The 23,331-nt window shown below is 42.9% G+C and overlaps 1 protein-coding gene across 5 annotated transcripts in view; it reads left to right on the top strand.

Moving 5' to 3' along the window:
* The window catches only part of LOC140453708 (uncharacterized), a 121,661-nt gene that overhangs the window by 33,773 nt on the left and 64,557 nt on the right, over positions 1–23,331 (top strand). For 2 of the 5 annotated variants that reach the window (XM_072548664.1, XM_072548665.1), the window contains exons 1-4: positions 1,034–1,147; positions 3,424–3,710; positions 13,308–13,407; positions 15,260–17,217. In XM_072548664.1, coding sequence (XP_072404765.1) covers positions 15,588–16,580 — 993 coding nt within the window. In that variant the 5' untranslated portion in view covers positions 1,034–1,147; positions 3,424–3,710; positions 13,308–13,407; positions 15,260–15,587 and the 3' untranslated portion in view covers positions 16,581–17,217. Of the gene's footprint in view, positions 1–1,033; positions 1,148–3,136; positions 3,228–3,423; positions 3,711–13,307; positions 13,408–15,259; positions 17,218–23,331 lie in introns of those variants that run through there. The other 3 variants (XM_072548669.1, XM_072548668.1, XM_072548667.1) reach the window with 3 other exon arrangements.

Below are 23,331 nucleotides of genomic sequence, written 5' to 3'. Positions count from 1 at the left end.
CCTTGCCACAGAACTGCGAGGGCAGAGTCCATGTGCATATTTAAGGCCAAAATGGACAGTTTGAGATGGACCTCATAGAATATGAGTTCCTTGATTGGGGCTGACAGATGCAAACAGGCTTGCCAGAGGTTCTGTTTACTCTAAGAGTAAATGCTGAGGGAGCTAGACCAATGTCAAATACTATGCCCATGTTAATAAAGGGTGACTTGGTGACAGGATACTGGCCTTAGTGGAGTTATTTTACAAGGATTACAGGAAATGTGCTGAAAGAGGACATTAGGAACATAAGATCGGTCACAATTTATTGAATGGCAGAACAGGCTTAAATGGCCCAGTGGAGGAAGTGAGGACTGCAGATGCTGGAGATCAGAGTTGAAGAATGTGGTTGTAGAAAAGCATAGCTAGTTAGGCATCATCCAAGGAGCAGGAGAATTGACATTTGGGCATAAGCCCTTCATCAGGAATGGCCCAGTGGCCTACTCCTATTTGTAATACATATGGTCTTGCAGTTACACAGCTTGAGTGCGAATGTTCTGACTATGTAAAGAGCTTTAACTTGAAATGACTTTGTGCATTATTCAATGTTCTGTGCATTGGACTAGAATTAATCTGACCATCAAGTCGAGAGATAAAACATACCTACACTATGTAGATCCTGTGGAAGTATCAGGACAATGACAGGAATACAGTTTCCCACTTGAGCTACCCACCCAATGGTGCAGTCACACAGGGGACAGACCATTCCCCTGCTCCAAGTGACGGAAGGATTCAGTAAGGTCTCCAGCTGCTGAGAGTCCTGTAAATTTCCGGGGGTTACAGGAGTTGAATTCTGCTGGGATTGCTGCTTTTTTTATATCACAACCAGCTTTAGCTCCCCTTCATATTTGCCCTTTTCCCGCAGTAAGCCCTCCCTCCTACCAGAAGTAACCAAACAAACCCCCAGAGCTCAGGTTTGTGGAGAGCCGGGATGGAGGGGGGCGGGGCGAGGCGACACATGACACCGCCCACATACGGTGACGTCACCGCGCTGACCCCCGCCTCCCCCCGGTGAACCAAGATGGCGGCCGATACCCGGTGAATGTTTCAGGGAAGCAGCCGGGGCTCCCTGCGGCTCCGGAAAACCTATATTTGGGACTTCAGATCTTGAGTAATTATGAATTCCTCGTGCCGCAATATTGCCTACGCTTAAACTACCCCGATCCCCTCGATCAGATTCTAGTCTCAAGGAGCTGAATGGCCTTCTGTTCCTCTGCCCCAAAGTAAAGATTCCCAGCCCTGTCCCCATCAACCACTCCCTAGACTGATCAGACATTGCATCTGGGACAAAGTAAAGTTCACATGATAATGTCCCAATCCATAATGTGAGGGGCAGGTATAGTCTGAGGAGAGAGACACAGTTAAACTCACTGTCAAGTATCCCCATCCTGACGTCACCAGCAGCCCCACAGGGGAGTTGATTTACAGTCAGAAATCTAATGGAGGGATTTGGAATAATTTATATACAGTGTTACAGGTACGATGGAGTGGTCAGATTAATTCTAGTCCAATGCACAGACAGGAATCTAATCCAGGGGATGTGTGGTGTTTATACAGAATAACAAATACTCAAGTCTGAGGGTTACAGCATTGAATGTAGTTGAGGGGTTTGAGGTGGTTTGTGTCCAGAGTCACAGATACCCAAGAGTGGGTTACTATCTTGAATGTAATTAAGGGGTTGGGGTGGTTGTTACAGACTGGAATCTAATTGGGGGGATTGGTCATGCTTTTTATCTAGAAAAGTAGATAACCTGGAATGAGTTAGAAACTGGAATCTGAAGGGTTCGGGGTTGATTGTATGTAGAATACCAGATACACAGGAGAGCATTGCAGACTGAAATCTAATTGAGGGATTCAGACTGGTTTACGTACAGAGTCACAGATACATGGAAGTGACTTACAGATTGGAAGCTTATCGAGAGGTTTGTGGTGGTTCATACTTAGAATAACAGATGCATGTAAGTGAGTTGCAGATTAGAATCTAACTGAGGGGTTTGAGCTCGTTTATATAGAGAATTATAGAATCACATGACTGAGTTACTAGTTGGAATCTAATCGAGGCGTTTGTGTCATATACATAGAATAACATACTCAGGTGTGAGTTACAGACTAGAATCTAATCAAAGTGTTAGAGGTGGTTTAGATTTAGAATAACTGGATTGAAGGGGTGAGTTACCGATTGAACCTCTATTAGATTTCAATGTGGTTTATATGTAGAATAACAGATACGTGGGAGTGTGTAACAGATTGGAATCTTATTGAGGTTTTGGGATGGTTTATAAATAGACATCACGATTATGTTCTGAGGAGGGATTATACAAATGAGCAGTGTTATCTGGAGAATTTAGAAGGTTAAGAGCTGATCTGATTGAAGACTTTAAGTTCTTAATAGGACAAGACAGGGTTGATAAAGATAAACTATTTCCACTTGTTGAAGACTTGAGAATGAGGGAGCAGAGTCTGAGCATTGAGGAGGTACTTTGACACACAAAGGATGGTAGATGTTGGAATTCTCTTCCACGAATGGCAGGGTGCTGGGTAAGTTGTTAATTTAAATCTGAGATAGATAAGTTTTTGCTACGTAAAGGGATATGAGCCAGAGGAAGGTATTGGGGTCAGGCCAATAGGCTACAGGTCAGTCATAATTCCATTGAAGGATGGAGAAAGGCTTGAGGGCTGAATGGCCTACCCCTGTTCCTGCGTTCCAAAGCAAAAATCCCCCACATAGCCCCATCAAACACTCCCAGGTAATGTAAACATGGTATTAGATACAGAGTAAAGCTCCCTTTACTGTATCCTCATCAAGCAATTCCAGGACTGGGATAGCATTGGTATGGAAAGAAAGTAAAGTTGCTCTCCAGTGTCCCCATCAACCACACCCTGGTACAGTAAAAAATTGCATTGGATACACACACAAACATACAAAGATTTATCCTTGAATTCTTGCCATTGAGACGATAGCATCAAAACGTCACTGGTCAAACATTCTCAATAAGAATGGGACCACTCCACAAATTCAACTCCAAGTTCTTTATTTGATTCTCTCTCTTCTGTTCTGATTCTCTATTAAATTCCTGGTCCTTAATATCCACCCATGCAGTCATCCTATCCCATGTGTCATGGCCTGCTCCCACAAATAACATTTGATTCCAACACAATATGTGATACAATCTGTCAGGTTTCATGGGGAGGTAAGCCTTGATCCTGACACAGCTGTGTTAATGTCCTGTGTTAATCTGACATCCATGGATTATTTCATGGAGCTTTAATGTTTGAAAATTCTAATATTATTTTGTCATTCGATGCTCCTAATAAATATATGTGCGCGTGTATGTGTGTGTGTAGTCCTTTACCCTTGAACTTAAGTTATTAAACATTATTTTTCAGATTGTTGAACACGATTCACGAAAACCTAATGTCATGGTGTCACCAACTATTAATAGAACAACTAATGGGTTGCCAGTTATTACCACGGCTTGGGACTAGGGAAGTGAGGAAGTCTTGCTGTGATTGTACAGGGGACATGCTCACAATGAACCAATTCAAGAAGGCCGATGGATGAAAGTGGCAATTACAGATATTCTAGAAGAGGAGAGAGAAACAGACAGAAACACGCTGACCAAGGGACAGAGAGCAACAGAAGGCCATTTGGATTTCCAACAGGATCAGTTCAGGTCAGTCTTTGATTTAAAAATTGAACATTTTCTTGCTGAAAATCATTTGGAAGATAAGTCGTGACGAAGATGTAAAGGGTATACAAACTGAGCAATGTAGAGATGGTCAGTGAGTGGGTAAAACATTGTCTGATGTGGTACAGAGTGGAGAGTATGATGTTTATCAGGAAGAATGTATAGAGATCTTTTAATTTAAATGGGGAGATGTTGCAGGATTCAGATACAGAAGGGAGTGAGTGTCCTGGGATAGGAATCACATCACATTGAATTAGACTGTGGCAGTAGCAGTTGATAATGAGGGCAAAGGCATTGTATTTTTTCATTTGTTCTGGGGATGAGAGCATCACTGTCTGGATCAGCATTTCTCCCCCATTCCTATCAGCCCTTGAGAAAGTGGTAGTGGGCTGCCTTATTGAACCTCTGCACTTCATAAAATTATTTGTTTGGAGAAACAGAATGTAGCAGAAACTAAATTGCAGCTCTCTCTTTTCCTGCTCCCAGTTTAACATTCAGTTATTCAGTTTCTACTGGCTGGAATCTCATTGATGGTCTCAGTGAATTTATTTAAAGCATAACACAACAGGGAATGAATTACAAACTGAAATCTATTCAAGGGGACAAGGATTTTATTTAGAGCATACTGGAGAGTGTGTTATAGTCAAATCTAATTGAGGAATTTTGAGTTGTTTTATATAGATGATAACAAAATCACGAGTGAGTTACAGACTAGAATCTAATCCAGGGATTCAGGCTGGTTTTTATACAGACTAATGGATACCTGGGAGTGAGTTACAGACTAAAATCTAATTAAGGGGTTTGAGGTGATGTATGTACAGAGTCATAGATGCATGGGAGTGTGTTAGAGATTGGAATTTTATTGAGGTGTTTGGGGTAGTTTAAATATTGGAGGGTGGGGGCAAAATTGAAACTTGGAGGAGAAAAGGGGAGTGTGGTGCCACTCCCTCCAGTTTTGCATCCAAAATGTGGGGAGGGTGTAATTTCGGAATGGCACAAATATATGGGGGAGGGATAATGTTTGAGGAAAGGTCAAAAATTATTGGGGGGAGTAAAAATCTGAGGTGGGGACAACATTTGGGGAAGTGTAAAATTTTGAGGCACAAAAATAGGGGGATCTTGAAGACTTGCAAAATACTTGATGGGGGGGTTACAAATTATGGTGGCACAAAATTGGAGGGATGGCTGTATAATTGGGGTGGATGTAGTTTTGTGGAGGTGCATCATTTGGGGAGGCCTGCAAAACCTGGGTTGGGGGATGCAAGTTTGGGTGTTCATAAAATGGTAAGGGGGCTGCAACTACAGAATATAATGGGGAGGCGATGGCCTAGTGGTGTTACCGCTGGACTGGGGACCTGGGTTTGAATTCTGCCACGATAGATAGTGGAATTTGAATTCAGTAATTAACTGGAGTTAAAGATCTAGTGATATTGTCAGGAAAAACCCATCTGGTTCACTAATGTCCTTTAGGGAAGGAAACTGCCATCTTACGTGGTTTGGCCTATATGTGACTCCAGACCCAAAACAATATGGTTGCCTCTTAACTGCTGTCTGAGATTAGGGGTAGGCAGTAGATGCTGCCCAGCCAGCAATGTCCTCATCTCATGAATGAATATAGAAAAAAAAATTTTAGCAGTCCAAAATTTGGCAGCGGCACAAATCTTGGGGGTGTGCAAAATTTGGGAGAATGTGTAAAACTTTTGGGGCACTCAGCAAAATATTGGGTATTGTGTAATTGGGGCTGAGGAAGACATGGAGAGCAGCAAAATGAGGCAGTGCATAATTTAGTGGGGACATTCTGGGGCAGCAAGAGAGAATAATATTAGGGGGTGCAAAACTGGAGGAGTTTGCACAAGATTGGTGGCACAAAACTGGGGCGTGTAAAGTCAGGGTGCTGCACACTATTTAGGGCACAATATTTGGAGCGCTGCAACAGTTGAGAGGTGCACGTCCAAGTTTTGGGGAGACAAAATGGGATGTCCATTTTTGGACGGAATGTAGCATTGAGGATGTATAATTTAGCACAAATTCAGCAAGATTTGTGGGTTTGCAAAATTGGATGGGGCCACACAAACTGTGGTTCAGGAGAAGAACCAATGTTAGAGGGTGTGCAAACATCTGAGGGAAAGAGAGGGTGCAATATTGTGGGACTACAAAATTTGGTAGGGACACACAACTTGGTGGGAGGACTGCATCATTTTGGGGATGTATAATTTGTAGAGGGGCTGCAGAACCTGGTAGAGATCTGTAAAGACACAGTGAAAAAAGAGACAAGGTAATACAAATTAGGAAAAAGAGAGGAAACAAGAAGAGGTAAAATGTAAACTGTGAGCAAGAACAGAGATAAAGGCAGAAAGATGAGGTAGAGAATGAAACCAAAGAAAACGGCATGAAAAAGAAATGGGATTACAAAAATAAGGTGTGAGAATGAACAGAGACAAAGGCAGAAAGCGGTAAAAGTTAGAAATACAAAGGAACGAGACAAAGTAAGAGAGCGCAAATAAAAGAGAGGTAGAGAGAGAGAGAGCAAGAAAAGTGAAAAGAAGTCAGAGAAACATACAGGAGTTATGGAGAGACTGGAGAAGCGATATTCACTGTTGTAGTTGGGGTCCTAGCTCCCTCACTAGTTTCTCACGCTTTCTCATTTCCAGGAGGGCCAGACCCTGCTTCTGGGATTTGCTTCAGGGAGAGGGTAGGGTGTGGTAGGTTAATGGATCAAAACTAACATTGAGATTCCAACAATACCCACACACATTCTTACACAGATGTAGAGACAGACAGAAATCTCTGATACTGCTCTCTTTGCCTGTCCACATGGCAAAAGGAACAATGGCTGCAAGGAGCTACTTCAAATACTTTCAGGTCTGTCACTCAATGACCCGTCTCCACCCAAATCTCAACTCATCCAGTTGTCTCCCAGCTCTGTTTACTGGAGCAAACCTTCCCCAGGTATGGACCACACCAAGAGGCATATTTGTGAGATTCGAAGAGGAAAGGAAGTGATGTGAGGGGAAAAAGCAGCTGAATAGTTTAGTCCAGACTGCCTCTGTTTGTCCCTGTCCTTCTCCCACTTCATCTCAGACTTGAAATCCACACCAAGACAAAGCTACTGTAGCTTCAAACTAGCAGCAGCCACAACTCAGATTCATTTAGACAGCAGAACACAGGCTTCTGCAAACAATGAACATATTTATTTCACAAGGGACAACAGAATTTTTCACACAGATCAACACAAGGTATAAGTGGGACTGAAGTGAACAAGTCACGCTCAGTGCATCACAGCACCAGGGTCCCAGGTTCAGTTCCAGCTTCGAGCGACTGACTGTGTGGAGTTTTCACATTCTCCTCATGTCTGCATGAGTTTCCTCTGGGTGCTCCGGTTTCCTCCCACAGTCCAAAGATGTGCAGGTCAGGTAAATTGCCCATAGTTTTAGGTGCATTAGTCAAAGGGAAATGGGTCTGGGTGGGTTATTCTTCGGAGGGTCGGTGTGGATTGGTTGGGCCGAAGGGCCTGTTTCCACACTGTAGGGAATCTAATCTCTCATCTAATCCAAAATCAGCAGGTTTACTTTGAGTTTCTGAGAAATCTACAAATGCAACAAACCATTTCACAAATGAACGGTAATTACACAAATCTATTGTGCAAGTTATCAAGTTTATTGTACAAATGAACTTGAGTTCAACCGTGGAGATATGCTGTGGGACAGTGTATCTCTATATGGATGTTTTTGTGAGTGTCTACGTGTGTGTGTCTGTGTTTGTGTCTCTCTCTGCGTGCCTGTCTCTGTTTGTTTTTCTGTGTCTGTTGATGTAACCTGTCTATGTGTTCTCTCTGTCTGGGTGTATGTGTGTCTATGAATATGGTTTTGTGTCTCTCCGTGTCAGTGTGTGTGTGGAGGCCCAGCTCTGGCTGCAATGGGTCACAGTTTGAATGAATGAATGAAAATGTGATAAATCAAAGTCACAGTCACTCCTTCTCACTCTGTGTCTCTCTGCTTGCTTCTCCATGACACATCATAAGCAGTAGATATTTTTCTGTTCCACTGCACCTGCTTCCTGCTCTCCAGTGGATGGATCAATTCTCCGTCATATCGATTACCCAGTCCTCTGGGGGATGGATAACTCAAAGCTTTACAAAGAACAGCAGCAACAGACAGCTGCTCTGCAGTCAGTTGTGAGCTGGCTGGTATCTCAGCAGGTGGGATGACAGAGTAACTCCTTTCCCACGAGGGAGCAGGTAACAACTTCTCACTAGTGTAGACTAGCTTGTGCCTCAGAAGGTTTTTTTGAATGGTCAAATTGTTTCTGACATTTGGAGCATGGGGATGGCTTCTCACTAGTGTGACTGTGTTCATGTGTCAGCACTTCATGTCTGCAGTTAAAGTTGTCACAGTGCGAACATTGGAAAGGTCTTTCAACAGTGTGAACCAGTTGGCGTGCACTGAGGTCGGATAACAGGAACTGTCTTGCCACACTTGGAGCTGGGGAATGGCCTGTCTCCAATGTGAACTCATTGGTGTGTCAGGAGGTTGGATGAGTCACTGAATCGCTTCCCAAACTCGGAGCAAGTGAATGGCCTCGCCCCAATGTGTGTATGTTCAGGTTTCAGAAGGTCAAACGACTGAGTGAATCCCTTCCCACACACACAACAGGTATACGACCTCTCCCCAGTGGTGAGTGTGTCGATGAGCTTCAGGCTGGGATGGGTATTTGAAACTCTTCCCACAGTCCCCACATTTCCACGGTTTCTCTGTGGTGCAGTTATCCTCATGTCTCTCCAAACTGGATAATCAGCTGACTCCTCACCCATACATAAGACAGGGATACACAAGACAGGGATACAGTTTCTCCCCACTGTGAATAGAGTGATGTTATTTTAAGCTGTGGTATTGGCTCAAGACCTGTCCACAGTCCGTTCACTGGAATATTCACATGGATGGATGTACCTTAATGTTTTCAGTCACATTGATGTTGGAAATCTTTTCCCAAAGACAGAACAGACAGATATTGACAATGCAATGGTTTTCAAGTCCTGATGAACTGACTCATGTCAGATCTTGATGGGATGTTTGTTTGGAATTCTTGCTGATAAATGTGGCACTGTTATTCTCTGTAAAACAAATTTAAATTAGGAAAAGGTGAGTATGAGAAAGACAATTGTTTAAGACAGTAAAGGAAATTCTGAAATGGAGTTGCTTGAATATGGTAATTTGTGTGAAAGACACTCAGAAATAACGTTACTGAATTATCATGAAAACTCAACTAGTTCATGAATGTACTTCAAGGATGGCAATCTACTGCCTGTCCTGGGCCTTCACAGACTCAGCCCTCAATAGGAGGGGAGACAGTGAGAGCAGTGGGATATATCAATTCATGGTTTCCTCATCTACATCACAGAAATAACACTGACAGATTCTCCCTTGAAGAACATCAAGACCAACGTGTGTAGGAAACCATTAGCTGTAAACTCGCCTCCAGACACAAACTGTCCTCTTGTGGATACATGTTGCTGTTTTGACTGCTGTCTGATAGTCCTGTAACTCCTTATTGAGCAGCACTGTGGGAGAACTGTCACAGCAGCACAGCAGTGAATGCTGGCCTCTTTAGACTTGGATGTGCCTCAGTAATAAAATTAGATTAGAACTATTCTTGAGAAATACCTTGTCTTAAAACAAATCCTGAACTTTGGACACACAACTTGAGTTTAGCAACTAATCTTGGGAATACTTCCCTTAAAAGCCTCTCATTGGAAGTTATTGGAGCCGATCAGTCTCAGCAGTGCTGGGGGTTTAATCCAGCAGCTTCTCCTCGCACTCCACTCTGGATGAAAAGGAAATAACAAAAAGTGACTCTCACAGGAGGCCTCGGACCAACCTCTGCATCCAACCATCTCCCGGATGTAAAACAGCTCTTTAATTGATCTGCCTATGATTCGAGACTGGGTTCTGGGAGCAATTCCTCCAACAGACGCAAGAATGTGTTGCAGTAAGAAAAGTCTGCAAGAAAGTAAGAGTGCTGTAAATCCTCAGTAGGTCAGGCATTATCTTTGGAGACAGAGGGGGAACAGAGTACAATTTCCAGCTCACTGCCCTTCGATCTTCAATAACCAGCCACTCCAAAGCCTTTCATTCTCAGTCCAGGAAAGACAAATGTTTCTCTTGAGTTCACTTTGTATAAATACTTTGACTCTAATTCAGTAGATAAGGAATTTCCTGGGCTCGGTGCAAATGGAGCTCCAGGGGTTGCTAATCTGGGTGTGGACAACCTTGACCAGGTACCAGTGCTCCCTCCATCTAACATAATATTTCTTTCACTCGGCATGGATAATGCCTATTCAATAACTCGATATCTCTCAAAACTTGTCTCCTCTAACAGTACCACAGTGGAAGTTGTTTAGTTGGATTATTTTTGAAAATCAGCAACTTTTCCTCCATCTCCACCTCAAACTGATACAATTAAATAAAATCTCACATGCAAGAGACTGTCTTTTTCATCCAACATATATCTGCCCGCCTGTGCTTCTGCAGTCATTTCTAAGAGCAATCCCTGAAACATGCACAAGCAAAAAAGATGTGAGAGGTGGAAGTCTGCAATGAGAGAAAATGCTGGAAATGCTCACCAACTAGAATAGGGCCCCTCAATGATCTGCAAGGCAGCCTTTATGTGGAGCCGCATAAAATGTGGGAGATACTAAATGAGTATTTTGTATCAGTATTTATTGTGGAAGAGGGAATAGATGGTGACATCTTGAAAAATGTCCATATTACAGAGGAGGAGTGCTGGATGTCTTGAAATGCATAAAAGTGGATAAATCCCCAGGACCTGATCAGGTGTACCCGAGAACTCTGTGAGAAGGTAGGGAAGTGATTGCTGGGCCTCTTAGTGAGATATTTGTGTCATCAATAGTCACAGGTGAGGTGCCGGAAGACTGGAGGTTGACTGATGTGGTCCCACTGTTTAAGAAAAGTGGACAAGCCAGGGAACTATAGACCAGGTGAGGCTGACGTCGGTGGTGGGCAAATTGTTGGAGGGAATCCTGAGGGAGAGGATGTACATGTATTTGGAAAGGCACGGACTGATTAGGGAGAGTCAACATGGCTTTGTGTGTGTGAAACCGTGTCTCACAAACATGATATGGTTTTTTGAAGAAGTAACAAAGAGGATTGATGAGGGCAGAGTAGTAGATGTGATCTATATGGCCTTCAGTAAGGCGTTTAACAAGGTTCCCCATGGCAGACTGGTTAGCAAGGTTAGAGCTAATGGAATACAGGGAGAACTAGCCATTTGGATACAGAACTGGCTCAAGGTAGAAGACAGAGGGTGGTAGTGGAGGGTTGTTTTTCAGATTAGAGGCCTGTGACCAGTGGAATGTCACAAGGATCAGTGCTGGGTCCACTACTTTTCATCATTTATATAAATGATTTGGATGTGAACATAAGAGGTATAGTTAGTAAGTTTGCAGATGCCACAAGAATTGGAGGTGTAGTGGACAGTGAAGAAGTTTACCTCAGATTACAGCAGGATCTTGATCTGATAGGCCAGTGGGCTGAGGAGGGGCAGATGGAATTTAATTTTGATAAATGTGAGATGCTGCATTTTGGGAAAGCAAATCTTATGCACCTAATGATAAGGTCCGAGGGAGTGTTGCTGAACAAAGAGACCTTGGAATGTGGGTTCATAGCTTCCTGAAAGAAGAGTCGCAGGTAGATAGGATAGTGAAGAAGGAATTTAGTATGCTTTTGTTTATTGGTCAGAGTATTGAGTACAGGTGTGGGGAGGTCATGTTGTGGCTGTACAGGACATTGGTTAGGCCACTGTTGGAATATTGCGTGCAATTCTGGTCTCCTTCCTGTCGGAAGATGTTGCAAAACTTGAAAGGGTTCAAACAAGATTTACAAGGATGTTGCCAGGGTTGGAGGTTTTAAGCTATAGGAAGAGGTTGAATCGACCAGGGCTGTTTTCCTTGGAGCATCGGAGGCTGAGGGGTGACCTTATCGAAGTTTATAAAATTATAATGGGCATGGATAGGATAAATAGACAAAGTCTTTTCCCTGGGGTGGGAAGTCCAGAACTAGAGGGCATAGGTTTAGGGTGAGAGGGTTAAGATATAAAAGATACCTAAGGGGTAACGTTTTCATGCAGAAAATGTTATGTGTATGGAATGAGCTGCCAGAGGAAGTGGTGGAGGCTAGTACATTTGCAATATTTAAAAGGCATCTGGATGGGTATATGAATAGGAAAGGTTTGGAGGGATATGGGCTGGGTGCTGGCTGGTGGAATTAGATTGCGTTGGGATATCTGGTTGGCATGGATAAGTTGGGCCGAAGGGTCTGTTTCCGTGCAGTACATCTCTGTGACTCTATAACTCGGATGTATCAATAAAGAGAGTGTGAATATTCCGGTTCACGTACATTCATCCTGCTTCATGGTGTCCTACACCTTCACTGCAGAAAGCTCTGTCCCAGGTCTGCGAGACGTTAAGACTCAGAATTACTGAGGTCACATTCAGCTTCCACGAGGTGCATCATGTATTCTCCAAGCAGATAGTCTGCTGAGACCTTCTAGCATGTGCGCAGTAATGTTCTGGTGACTGAGTTCTCCAATTTCAAATAAACTCCTTTCCTAGCCCCTGATTCCTCCCTTCCATTCCTCTGACCAACCTTTCCTTCCAGCTAACAATTGGATTTATTCCTCCCATCGATCACCCAGGCCGTAACCCTCTGCCTGTGTTCACCTCACCACTGTACCCCACAACCTCCTTTATCTGCAGCTCCCTTTACCCCCAATGCAGATCTGAAGAAGAGTTACACCCAAACGTTGACTTCTCCATCAGCTGATGCTGTTGGCTTGCTGTGTTCTTCCAGTCTCCTGCTTGTTGACGGAATGAGGCAGCATTCAATCCCATTTGGCTTTCTCGGCCATTCCACCTTCGGCAGCAAATTTCCTCGCAAGAAATGGAGACTAGTTGATGGACAGACGTTTCTTTCCCAGATCCTGAAATGCTAAGAAAGAGGAAACAAAAACAAAGAGAGCTGGAGAAACACAACATATGGGTCAGCACCCGGTTAGAGAAAATAGAATGAATCTTTTGAGTCCAGTTTCCCTTCAGCAATTTTTATGCCTGTTTGTGTTTAATTTTATGTATAATTATGCAATCTGGGGATATATCAGTTATTAATGACATACATTTTACCCAGAATGCACTGTGAGGGTGACTGACCGATTCTCACTGGGGGAGTCACTGCTCAGGTGCAGTACCAATCACGGCTGTGAACATGCACATATGCAGGCCAATGAGAACAGGCAGTCGGGAAGCATGCGTGCTGATGGTTGGGAAGCAGGAAGAGAGAATGTTGGTGTGTTACTGTCCTGCACTGCCTGATAGCTCCTGGAAACTCCTTTTGCAGGGTGGGAGAGGGCGAACATTTCCAGACAGGAACCTTTTTCCTCCAGGAATATTTTACTGTAATTTTGTGGTTGAGTCTTTCTAATCTCTAACTTACCCTCCCGATGTGAATGGAATGTAGTTTGCTGTGAATGTTCGACTGCATTCCTCAACCATCCTTTTTTTTTATTTCCCAGCCCTAACTACCAGTTCCAGGCTTCAGATACCTGGGAGAAAGTGAGGACTGCAGATGCTGGAGATCAGAGCTGAAAATGTATTGCTGGAAAAGCGCAGCAGGTCAGGAGCAGGAGAATTGACGTTTCGGGCATGAGCTGGATGATCTGAGATTTATGGGGAATAGTATGTTGTAGGCTGTCAAGCATATGACAGAAAAATCAAACTGAGTAGTGACAAATGCATCATGTAATTTTCAGAAGCAGATGAGCTGAGGTGGGGTAGAGTTAGGTACTTTTCCTGAGATGATAGTGTGGGTATGAAGTTGGAAGCTCATCTCGAAGGCAAATCATTCACCAAACTTTCAAGAGGCCCGGTTTAGCCTCACACCTTTGACAGGAAGCAGTGGCTGGAGTGTGATGTTTGCAATGGGGATTGAAGACGATGACTTTGAAAGTCTAATTTTTTAATGTGCAGAATTTCAAAGTATCTTGAACTGAGTGTTGGGCAAGTCAAGCTGTGAACTCCGAGAGAAACTTAGGAACAATGATGTTTCCATGCAGCTGCTTCTGTATTCAAGATTGTAAGTTTGGCAAGTTCTGTCAAGCATCTTGTTGTGTTAATGACACCTAAAATGTTCACCCTTTGCTCCCTGTCACTCCTATCTCAGTGAGCAAGTCAACAGCCTAATCCACAACCTGAACTACAAATCTCCTCAAACTTCGAACTCCTCCCTCTCTCTAATATTTTCTTTCTTCCCTTGGGGGCCAGAGTCATATGCAAGTGCAGACCTGGAAACTGGGTTTCTTCACTGAAGGAGATCATAGAACAGTGACAGTCTACCAATATTTATGTTCCCATTTCCTAGTTTTGACCTGACAAATGATCAAATTAATTTGTCAATTTGACAACCTGCCTTTTTGATTTTGTGGCTTCTCAATCACTCCCTTTTTTTAGGTCAGTTGCATAAGATACTGGATCAGAATAACTTGCAGGCAGAAACTTTAACCACACATCCCATCAGAATCTAAAAGAGTAATCCAATTTCTCAGGATCTGAACGCTATCTTGAATTGTGAACATGGGAGGCTATGTCACATTCACAGTGGAGAAAAACTATACACATGCTGTGTGTGTGAGTGAGGCAATAATCTGACCTGTCTACACACACGTGCAGACACAATAGGGAGAACATGTGAAAATGTGGGGACTATGGGAAAGAATTCAATTACCCATTCAAACTGGAAACTCATCTGTACATTCACGCAGGAGTAAGGCCGTTCGCTTGTTCCCAGTGTGGGAGAAAATTCACTCAGTTATATTGCCTGCTGAGACACCAGCCAATTCACAAAGTGCTATAGAAGTTCTGGGATCCTGATATCCCATGAACTTACCAGAGATCAAACAGCTGCTTCCACTGTGTGACAGTTGATCAGATAAACTCACTGGACACCAGCATACTCATACTGATGAGAGCCCTATTCAGCTGCTGTATGTGTGGACAGGGAATTCAGTCAGATATCCTGAGACACCAACAAATTCACAAGTAACAACAGTGATTGGATTTTTTAGTTAATCACATCTGGCACTGACTAATGGTCATTATGTTCTGTTTATGTTGGGGTTAATTGAGTTCAGTCCAGTCACAGATGCTGATATTATGGATGAATGTGAAATAAATTCACTTTGTGTTTAAACACATTAAGTGATGAGTCTTTTTAATTTCTCGAACACAAGATCGCTCTTTTTCAAGGACTGGTTCCCTTCAGTGTCACACCCTCCCTCCCTTCTAACCCCATAGTACAGGGAGGGTGAAAACTGTGGCTGGAGAAAATAAATGCTGGAACTAAGTTTGAACTTCAGCCGAGGGAGAAGGTGTGGGTCAGGATTTACAGCTTTGACAGAAAGGGAGAGGATATCTTTGATGTAATAACTAGAATTGTTTGTCCTGAATTTGTTTTATGCTTCTTTTCCAGGTTATAAGGAGAGGATTCACAGAAAGTAAACTTCACATCAGGATCTGAAAGATTCAGTAGATTCAGCATAACTTACACATCATTGGCTTTTGAATATAAAAGGAGAAATTGTGTTTGAGGAAGAAGATTTCAAACATCTGTGTGACTGGAAACAGATCGAGAACATCACCCACACCTGCCCAAATGGTGTGCTCCAGTCTCCTGACTTTTTAAAGAACTTTAACCAGTGATTCAGCCTGAAAAAAATCTCCCCATTCCCAGTGGGGAGAGACCAGTGTGTGAGATCCGGGCTTCCATTGATTGTCCAAACTGGAGACACAAGGATATCATGGATAAACCATGGAAATGTGAGGACTGTGGGAAAGCATTCAATTATCCATCACGGCTGGAACGCCATCGACGCAGTCACATTGGGGATGATACCATGGAGAAACCGTGGAAATGTGAGGATTGTGGGAAAGGATTCTATTATCCATACCAGCTAGAAAACCATCGACACAGTCACTCAGGAGAGAAGCCATTTATTTGTTCAGAGTGTGGTAAGGGATTCACTGTGTCCTCCCAGCTGCTGTTACATCGTCGGGTTCACACTGAAGAGAGACCTTTCAGCTGCACTCACTGTGGAAAGAGATTTTCGTGTTCGTCGAACCTCATTGTGCACCAGCGAGTGCACACTGGGGAGAAACCATTCAGCTGCTCGGAGTGTGGGAAAGGATTCACTCAGTTGTCGGGCCTCCAGTCACACCAGCGAACTCACACTGGGGAGAGGCCATTCACCTGCTCTTTGTGTGGGAAGTCATTTGCTTTGTCATCGAACCTGCTGTCACATCAGAGAGTTCATACTGAAGAGCGGCCATTCACCTGCACTTCCTGTGGGAAAAGGTTCAGGTCTTCATCCAATCTCAGTGCACACCAGCGAGTTCACACTGGAGAGAGGCCGTTCACCTGCTCAGTGTGTGGGAAAGAACTAACAAACTCATCCAGCCTTCGGTCACATCAGCGAATTCACAGTGAGGAGAAGCCATTCAGCTGCACTCACTGTGGAAAGACATTCAGGCAGTCATCCACCCTCACTGCACACCAACGCACTCACACTGGGGAGAGACCATTCACCTGCCCCAAGTGTGGGAAGGGATTTACTCAGTCTGGCAGCCTGCATTTACATGAACTCTCTCACACTGGAGAGAAGCCGTTCCCTTGCTCTGTGTGTGGGAAGGGATACACTCGATCATCTCATCTACTGACACATCAGCGAATTCACACGTTAGTGCAGCGTTTGGATTCTGCTGTTACTACTGCTGTTAATCACACCCAGGATTGATAGGCTGACAATGTGTGGTTTGTTAACATCTCCTGTAACTGACTAGTGTTTGATATTCTGGATGTGTCGTTGTCTTTCAGTACTGCAGGATCTCTGATTAAAACACTGTCTGTTGTGATCTTTCCCTGATTACACTGCTGTTCTGAACTTCTGCTTTAGTTGATTTTTGGTGCAAGATCTACAATTCAATCTCTGAAATGTTCTATGAATAAACTTCTCCAATGGGGAAGTGCTGATTAATTCCTGTTGGCAATTGTTGCACCACTAGGAATGAACCAAGACCGTCATGTCTATTGCAGGAAGATACAGTGCAAATAAACACTGGGTCAATCAGAGCAAAGAAATCCAAACTGTGGTCACTGATTGAAATCTATGTGCTGTGTGCGATACGATTGAGAGAGAACTGGTACAACCATCACTTCTGCCTGAAATTGGCAGATGGTGAAATATGCAGGAAAGGAAATAACCAGATGCTGCACTGGGCTGAATGTTACTCTGAGCTGTACTCTTGTGAGATAGATAATTTCCCCAGTCTTCATTTGATACTTCCCTGCAGTTTCCTGTCATGATTGAGTTAAAAGCATATTCCTCCTCAACTGACCTGGAAAAGGTCATTGACTGGATTGTCAAGATGTCTGTAAGTATGCAAAAGTGAAAAGATTGTCAAAAGTAATTGTGGGTCTATCCCAGGAGGAGACGGAGTATTTTTAATGGAAAATAGAGAAACAGCAAAGAATCTGCGTACTTGTGTCTATCTTCACAGTCACATACAAGAAGTCTCCTAGAAATAATTACGATGGAAAGTTCTAAGATTAGTAGACAAATAGAATTGGAGAAATCAATAGGTCTGTAAGTTGAGACATTTCCAGGACTTTCATTATTGATTGATGGTTGTGGAGATAGTAGATAAATTAGTAATTTATGTTAAAATGCCAGACATATACACTTAGTGGGAAAGTCCTGGGGAGTGTAGCTAAACAAAGAGACCTTGCATTGCAGGTTCATAATTCCTTGAAAGTAGAGCCACATGTAGATAGTGAAGAAGGTGTTTGGTATGCTTTTCTTTATTGATCAATGAATGAGTTTAGAAGTTAGGAGGTCATGATGCAGCTGTACAGAACATTGGTTAGGCCAGTTTGGAATACAGCGTGTAATTCTCCTCTCCCTGCTAGAGAAAAGATGTTGTGAGACTTGAAAAGGTTCAGAAAAGATTTACAAGGATGTTGTCAAGAAGCTGAATAGGCTGAGGCTTTTTTCCCTGGAGCGTCCGAGGCTGAGAAGTGACCTTATTGGGGTTTATAAAATCATGAGGGGCATGGATAGGGTTAAGAGCAAATGTTTTTACTCCAGGGTAGTGGAGTCCAAAACTAGAGGGCATACATTTAAGGTGAGAGAGGAAAAATTTAAAAGGGACCAAAGGTGCAATTTGTCAGAGGGTGGTGAGTGTATGGAATAAACTGCCAGAGAAGTGCTGGAGGCTGGTACAATTACAATATTAAAAAGCATCTGGATGGGTATACAACTAGGAAGGGTTTAGAGGGATATGGGCCAAATGCTGGCAAATGGGATTCGATTAGTTTAGGACATATGGTCGGCATGGATGAGTTAGACCAAAGGGTCCATTTCAGTGCTGTACATCTCTATGACTGATTAGTTTTGCAATTGATTGCCTGCAGATTGAGAGGTTGTAAATGTCCCGGCACTTTTAAAGGAAGGAGAGGGAAACCAGGGAGCTAGAAACTTGTTAGATTGACATTAATTAGTGAATAATACTAGAGTATATTATAAAGAAGTGCTCACTGAATATTCAGAAAATAATTATCCAATTGGGCAGGTCAGATCGATTTATTAAGGGGAAATTATGTTTGAGAAACATCTTGTCTGTTCTTTAAACATGTTACCAGCAGAATCAAGAAATGGGAATAAGTGAATGTGGTTTATGTAGATTTTAAGAAGGTTTTGATAACATTGTACAGAGGTGGTGAATGAAACTAAAGTGCACTGGATTGATAAGAATATGCTAGGATCAACTGAAGACTGGTTAAGAGGCAGAATGCAGACAGTAGGAATGCATAGGTCATTCTCAGGTTGCTAGTCTGTGATCAATAGGTTATTATAAGGATCAGTGCTTGGATTTCTGCTATTCACAGCTGGAGGTGGGACCTGGTGGTGACGATTTTAGAGGGGGGAGGGAATGGATTTATAATATTTACAAATTTGCAGATGACATAATGTTAGTGGGAATGTGCAATGCAAGACATCTGTAAAGAGCTTCAAGGAGTTTAGGCTCGAATAGAGAGTGGGAAAGAGCATGGCAGATGGAATATAATGTGGGGAAGTAAGGTTATCTACTTTGGTTCGAAAAAATGTAAGGCATTTCTTAAATGGTGAGAGATTGGAAAGATGTCCAAAAACGTCCTTTTCTTTAACTCACTTATTATGCCTGGTCCAGTGAAGATGTTCTCCTTTATTGCAAAAGGATTCAAGAACTGAAGCAATCTTGCTTCGCTTGTACAGAACACTGGGGAGACCACACCAGGAGGATTATGCAGAGTTCTGGTCCCCTTACCTTGGAAAGGATGTACTTGCCAGAGAGGAAGTGCATGTGGAGTTTCACCAGACAGATTCCTGGGATGATGGGACTGTTGTATGAGGAGGGATTGAGCAGATTGGGTCTCTAATCACTGGAGTTGATTAGAATGTGAAATGATCTTATGGAAATGTACACTTTCTTGAAAGGGATAGAGAATAGATATAGAAAGGATGTTACCTCTGGCTGTGGGGTCCACAACTGGGGACAGAGTCTCAGAATAATGGGCAAGCCATTTCCAATTGAGGTGGAGACTCCTCTCCGAGGGTGATGAACCTTTGATGAACCAGAGGGGTGAGGAAGTTCAGTAGGTTGAAGTTGAAGAGAGAGATTGATATATTTCCTTTCATTCGTGACATCAGGGATATGGGAATATTATGGGAATGTTGTACAGAAAGAGATGATTACCTGCGATCTAGATTGGAGGAACAGGCCTGAAGGGCTGAGTGGCCTACTCCTTCTCTCCAACACAGCTTGTTCAATGAGACCTCACGAATCCCCAAGCCTGTTTAAAATGTAACTCAGAGAGATACAACTTGTGTCATAAATCCGTGTGAGCTGATCACTCCCTGAGTTTCAATGTAACTCAGGCACAGCTTTCTTTGTCGATCTCAGACAGTATCCTCGCTCTATCCGCGCTTTTATCAGCATTTTCATTAGCGGAGTGTGTGCAGGGAAGAGACTTCAACTAATTCTACCACCATTAGTCCAAATTGGAAACCTGCCCAAAGGGAGTTCAGAGACAAACTGGATACCATCAGGGGAGGTTGGCCCATTGGGAGAGTGAAAGAGAGGGAAGCAGCAGGGACAGCTGATCAGATTGTCTCCATTCTGAATTGAATTGAATTGAATTTATTGTCACATGTACCGAGTCACAGTGAAAGGTTTTGTCTACCAAGCAATATAGGCAGATCACATAGTTAAATGGCATAGATAGTGATAGAGTCTTTTGACAAAGCAGCTTCATGGGTTTCTCGCTCTTGTGTATGGAGGTGAGGATGGAGGACATGGAGAGAGGGAGAGTGCTTGAAAAGGAATGATCTTGTGTTAGAGACATTTAAAAGACATCACACTATATGTAAAACAAAGGTAGTTTATTTGAGACGCAGAGTATTAACACCCATTACTGGGTTGATGAACATCAGTAGAAACAGAGCCCCTTGAACATGGTTAAGGCCTGGATGTGATAAGCTGCAAAATCCAAACACTGTATTTACTGTTGAACTCACTGGTGTGTCAGCAAATCCCTTCCACCACATGGTGCACGTGAACAGCTTTTCCCCAGTGTGTAATTGTTGGTGGGATAGATGATGGGATAAATAAACACCTTCCCAGAGTAGGAGCAGGGGAACAGTTTCTCCCCTAGTCACCTCACTGGTGTTTCAGAAGGGTGGATCTCTTCCCAACCTAGTGCAGGTCATAGAGATGTACAGCACGGAAACAGACCCTTTGGTCCAACCTATCCATGCTGACCAGATATCTTAAATTAATCTAGTTCCATTTGCCAGCACCTGGCCCATATCCCTCTAAACCCTTCCTATTCATAAACCCATCCAGGTGCCTTTTAAATGTTGTAATTGTACCAGCCTCCACCACTTCCTCTGGCAGCTCATACTTTACACACACCACCCTCTTTGTAAAAAGGTTGCCCCTTATAAATCTTTCCTCTCTCACCTTAAGCCTAAGTCCTCAGCCTCTGAAGCTCCAGGGAAAACAGCCCCAGCCTAATCAGCCTTTCCCTAGAGGTCAAATCCTCCAACCCTGGCAACATCCTTGTAAAGCTTTTCTGAACCCTTTCAAGTTTCACAATATCCAGAAGGAGACCAGAATTGCATGCAATATTCCAAAAGTGACCAAACCAATGTCCTGTATAATCGCAACATGATCCCCGAACTCTGAGACACAATGGTCTGACCAATAAAGGAGAGCATACCAAATGCTGCCTTCACTATCCTATCTACCTGTAACACTACTTTCAACGAACTATGAACCTACAATCCACGGTCTCTTTGTTCAGCAACATTCTCCAGTTCCTTAACATTAAGTCCTGCTCTGATTTGCTTTTCCAAATTGCAGCACCTTGCATTTATCTAAATTAAACTCCATCTGCCAGTTCTCAATCCAGTTGAATAAAAGTGTGATCATGTTCAAAAAGAGATGAGGAAACATTTGTTTTCACTCAGAGTTTTTACATACATAAGACATAAGAACTAGGAGCAGAAGTAGGCTGTCTGGCCCTTCAAGCTTGCTCTGCCATTCAATAAGATTATGGCTAATCTTTTTGTGGTGCAGATCCACTTACCCACACTTACTGTATCCCTTTATTGTTAAAAAAATACATGTACCTTAGCTTTAAAAATGTTTACTGAGGTAGTGTCAACTACTTCACTGGGCAAGGAATTCCATAGATTTACAATTCTCTAGGTGAGGAAGTTCCTTCTCAATTCAGCCCTAAATCTGTTCCCTCTGATCTTGAGGCTATGCCCTCTTGTCCAAGTTTGACCTGCCAGTAGAAACATCCTCTCTACTTCTAGCTTATCTATTCCCTTCATAATTTTATATGTTTCTATAAAATACCCCTCAATTTTCTGAATTCCAATCTAGTCAGTCTTTCCTCATAAGCCAAACCTCTAAACTCCAGAATCACCCCCTCCCGTGCCAGTAAAACCATTCTTAAGCAAGGAGATGAAAAATGAACACAGTAGTCCAGGTGTAGCCTCACCAGCACCTTGTACAGCTGTAACATTACCTCTCTGCTTTTAAACTCAATCCCTTTAGCAATGAAGAACAAAATTCCATTTGCCTTCCTAATTGTTGTACTTACAGATCAACCTTCTGTGATTCATGCACAAGGACACCCAGTTGACTCTGTATAGCAGCATGCTGCAACATTTTATTATTCAAGTAATAGTCCTTTCAAATGGCTAATTTCACATTTACTTACATTGTATTCCATCTGCCAGATCTTTGCCCACTCACTCAATGTATCTGTGCTCCTCTGCAAAGTTTCACAGTCTTCTGCACATCTTGTTCTACCACTGATCTCAGTGTTATCTGCAAACATTAACACTCTACATGTGGTCTCCAACTCCAAATCATCTATATAAGTTGTACATAATTGCGGTCCTAACACTAATCACTGTGGCACATCTCGAGTCACTGATTGCCAGCCAGAATAGCACTTATTTATCTCCACTCTTTGCTTCCTGTTAGCCAACCAGTCCTCTATCCATGCTAATACCTTACCCCAATGCCTTGCATCTTTATCTTATCCAGCAGCCTTCTTGTGTGGCACTTTGTCGAGGGCCTTTTGGAAATCTAGATATACCACATCCACTTGGTCCCCATTGTCCACCTCCTTTGTAATATCTTAATAGAATTCCAAAAGATTTGTCAAGCATGACCTACCCTTCATGAACCCATGCTGTGTCTCCCAACAGAACAATTTCTATCAAGATACCTTGCTACTTCTTCCTTGATAAGCATCTTTCCCACTACAGAAGTTAAGCTAACTGGTCCATAATTCCCCATCTCTTGTCTTTCTCCCTTTTTAAACAGTGGCATCACATTTGCTGTTTTCCAATCTGCTGGGACAGAGACCAGTGAAGTTTGGAAAATTACCATCAGTGCACCTGCTATTTCTCCAGCCATCTCTTTTAGTACCCTGGGATGCATTCCATCAGGTTCAGGAGACTTATCAATCCTTATCTCCATTAGCTTGCTCAACACTACCTCTTCCGTAATAATAAGTGTTTCCAGGTCCTCACCTACCTTCATCTCTTTGTCACTCACTGGCATGTTATTAGTGTCCTCTACCATGAAGACCGATACAAAATATCTGTTCAATGCCTCAGCCATTTCATCCAATCCCATAATTAAATATCCTACTAATTTCTTTTAGTTCGTCCTTCCCATTAGACCCTATGATTCCCTTATTGGTGTCCTCCTTTGTGAAAACAAAGCTTAAATATGTATTTAATGGTCTGCCATCTGTTTCTGACCATATATTCATCTTTACTTATCTTTTTCTCGTTTTGACCTTTGAAGATTTTCCTATCACTCTGGAATCAAGAGGGCTGTTGATTGTCAGGAAACCCTCCTGACTCCTTCATTTCTTCATCTTTAGGGAAGGAAACTGCCATGCTTACCTGTTCTGGGCTT

This window comes from Chiloscyllium punctatum, chromosome 27 (genome assembly GCF_047496795.1).
Source record: "Chiloscyllium punctatum isolate Juve2018m chromosome 27, sChiPun1.3, whole genome shotgun sequence".
Lineage (NCBI taxonomy): Eukaryota > Metazoa > Chordata > Chondrichthyes > Orectolobiformes > Hemiscylliidae > Chiloscyllium > Chiloscyllium punctatum.
This window is presented reverse-complemented; position numbering and strand designations above follow the sequence as displayed.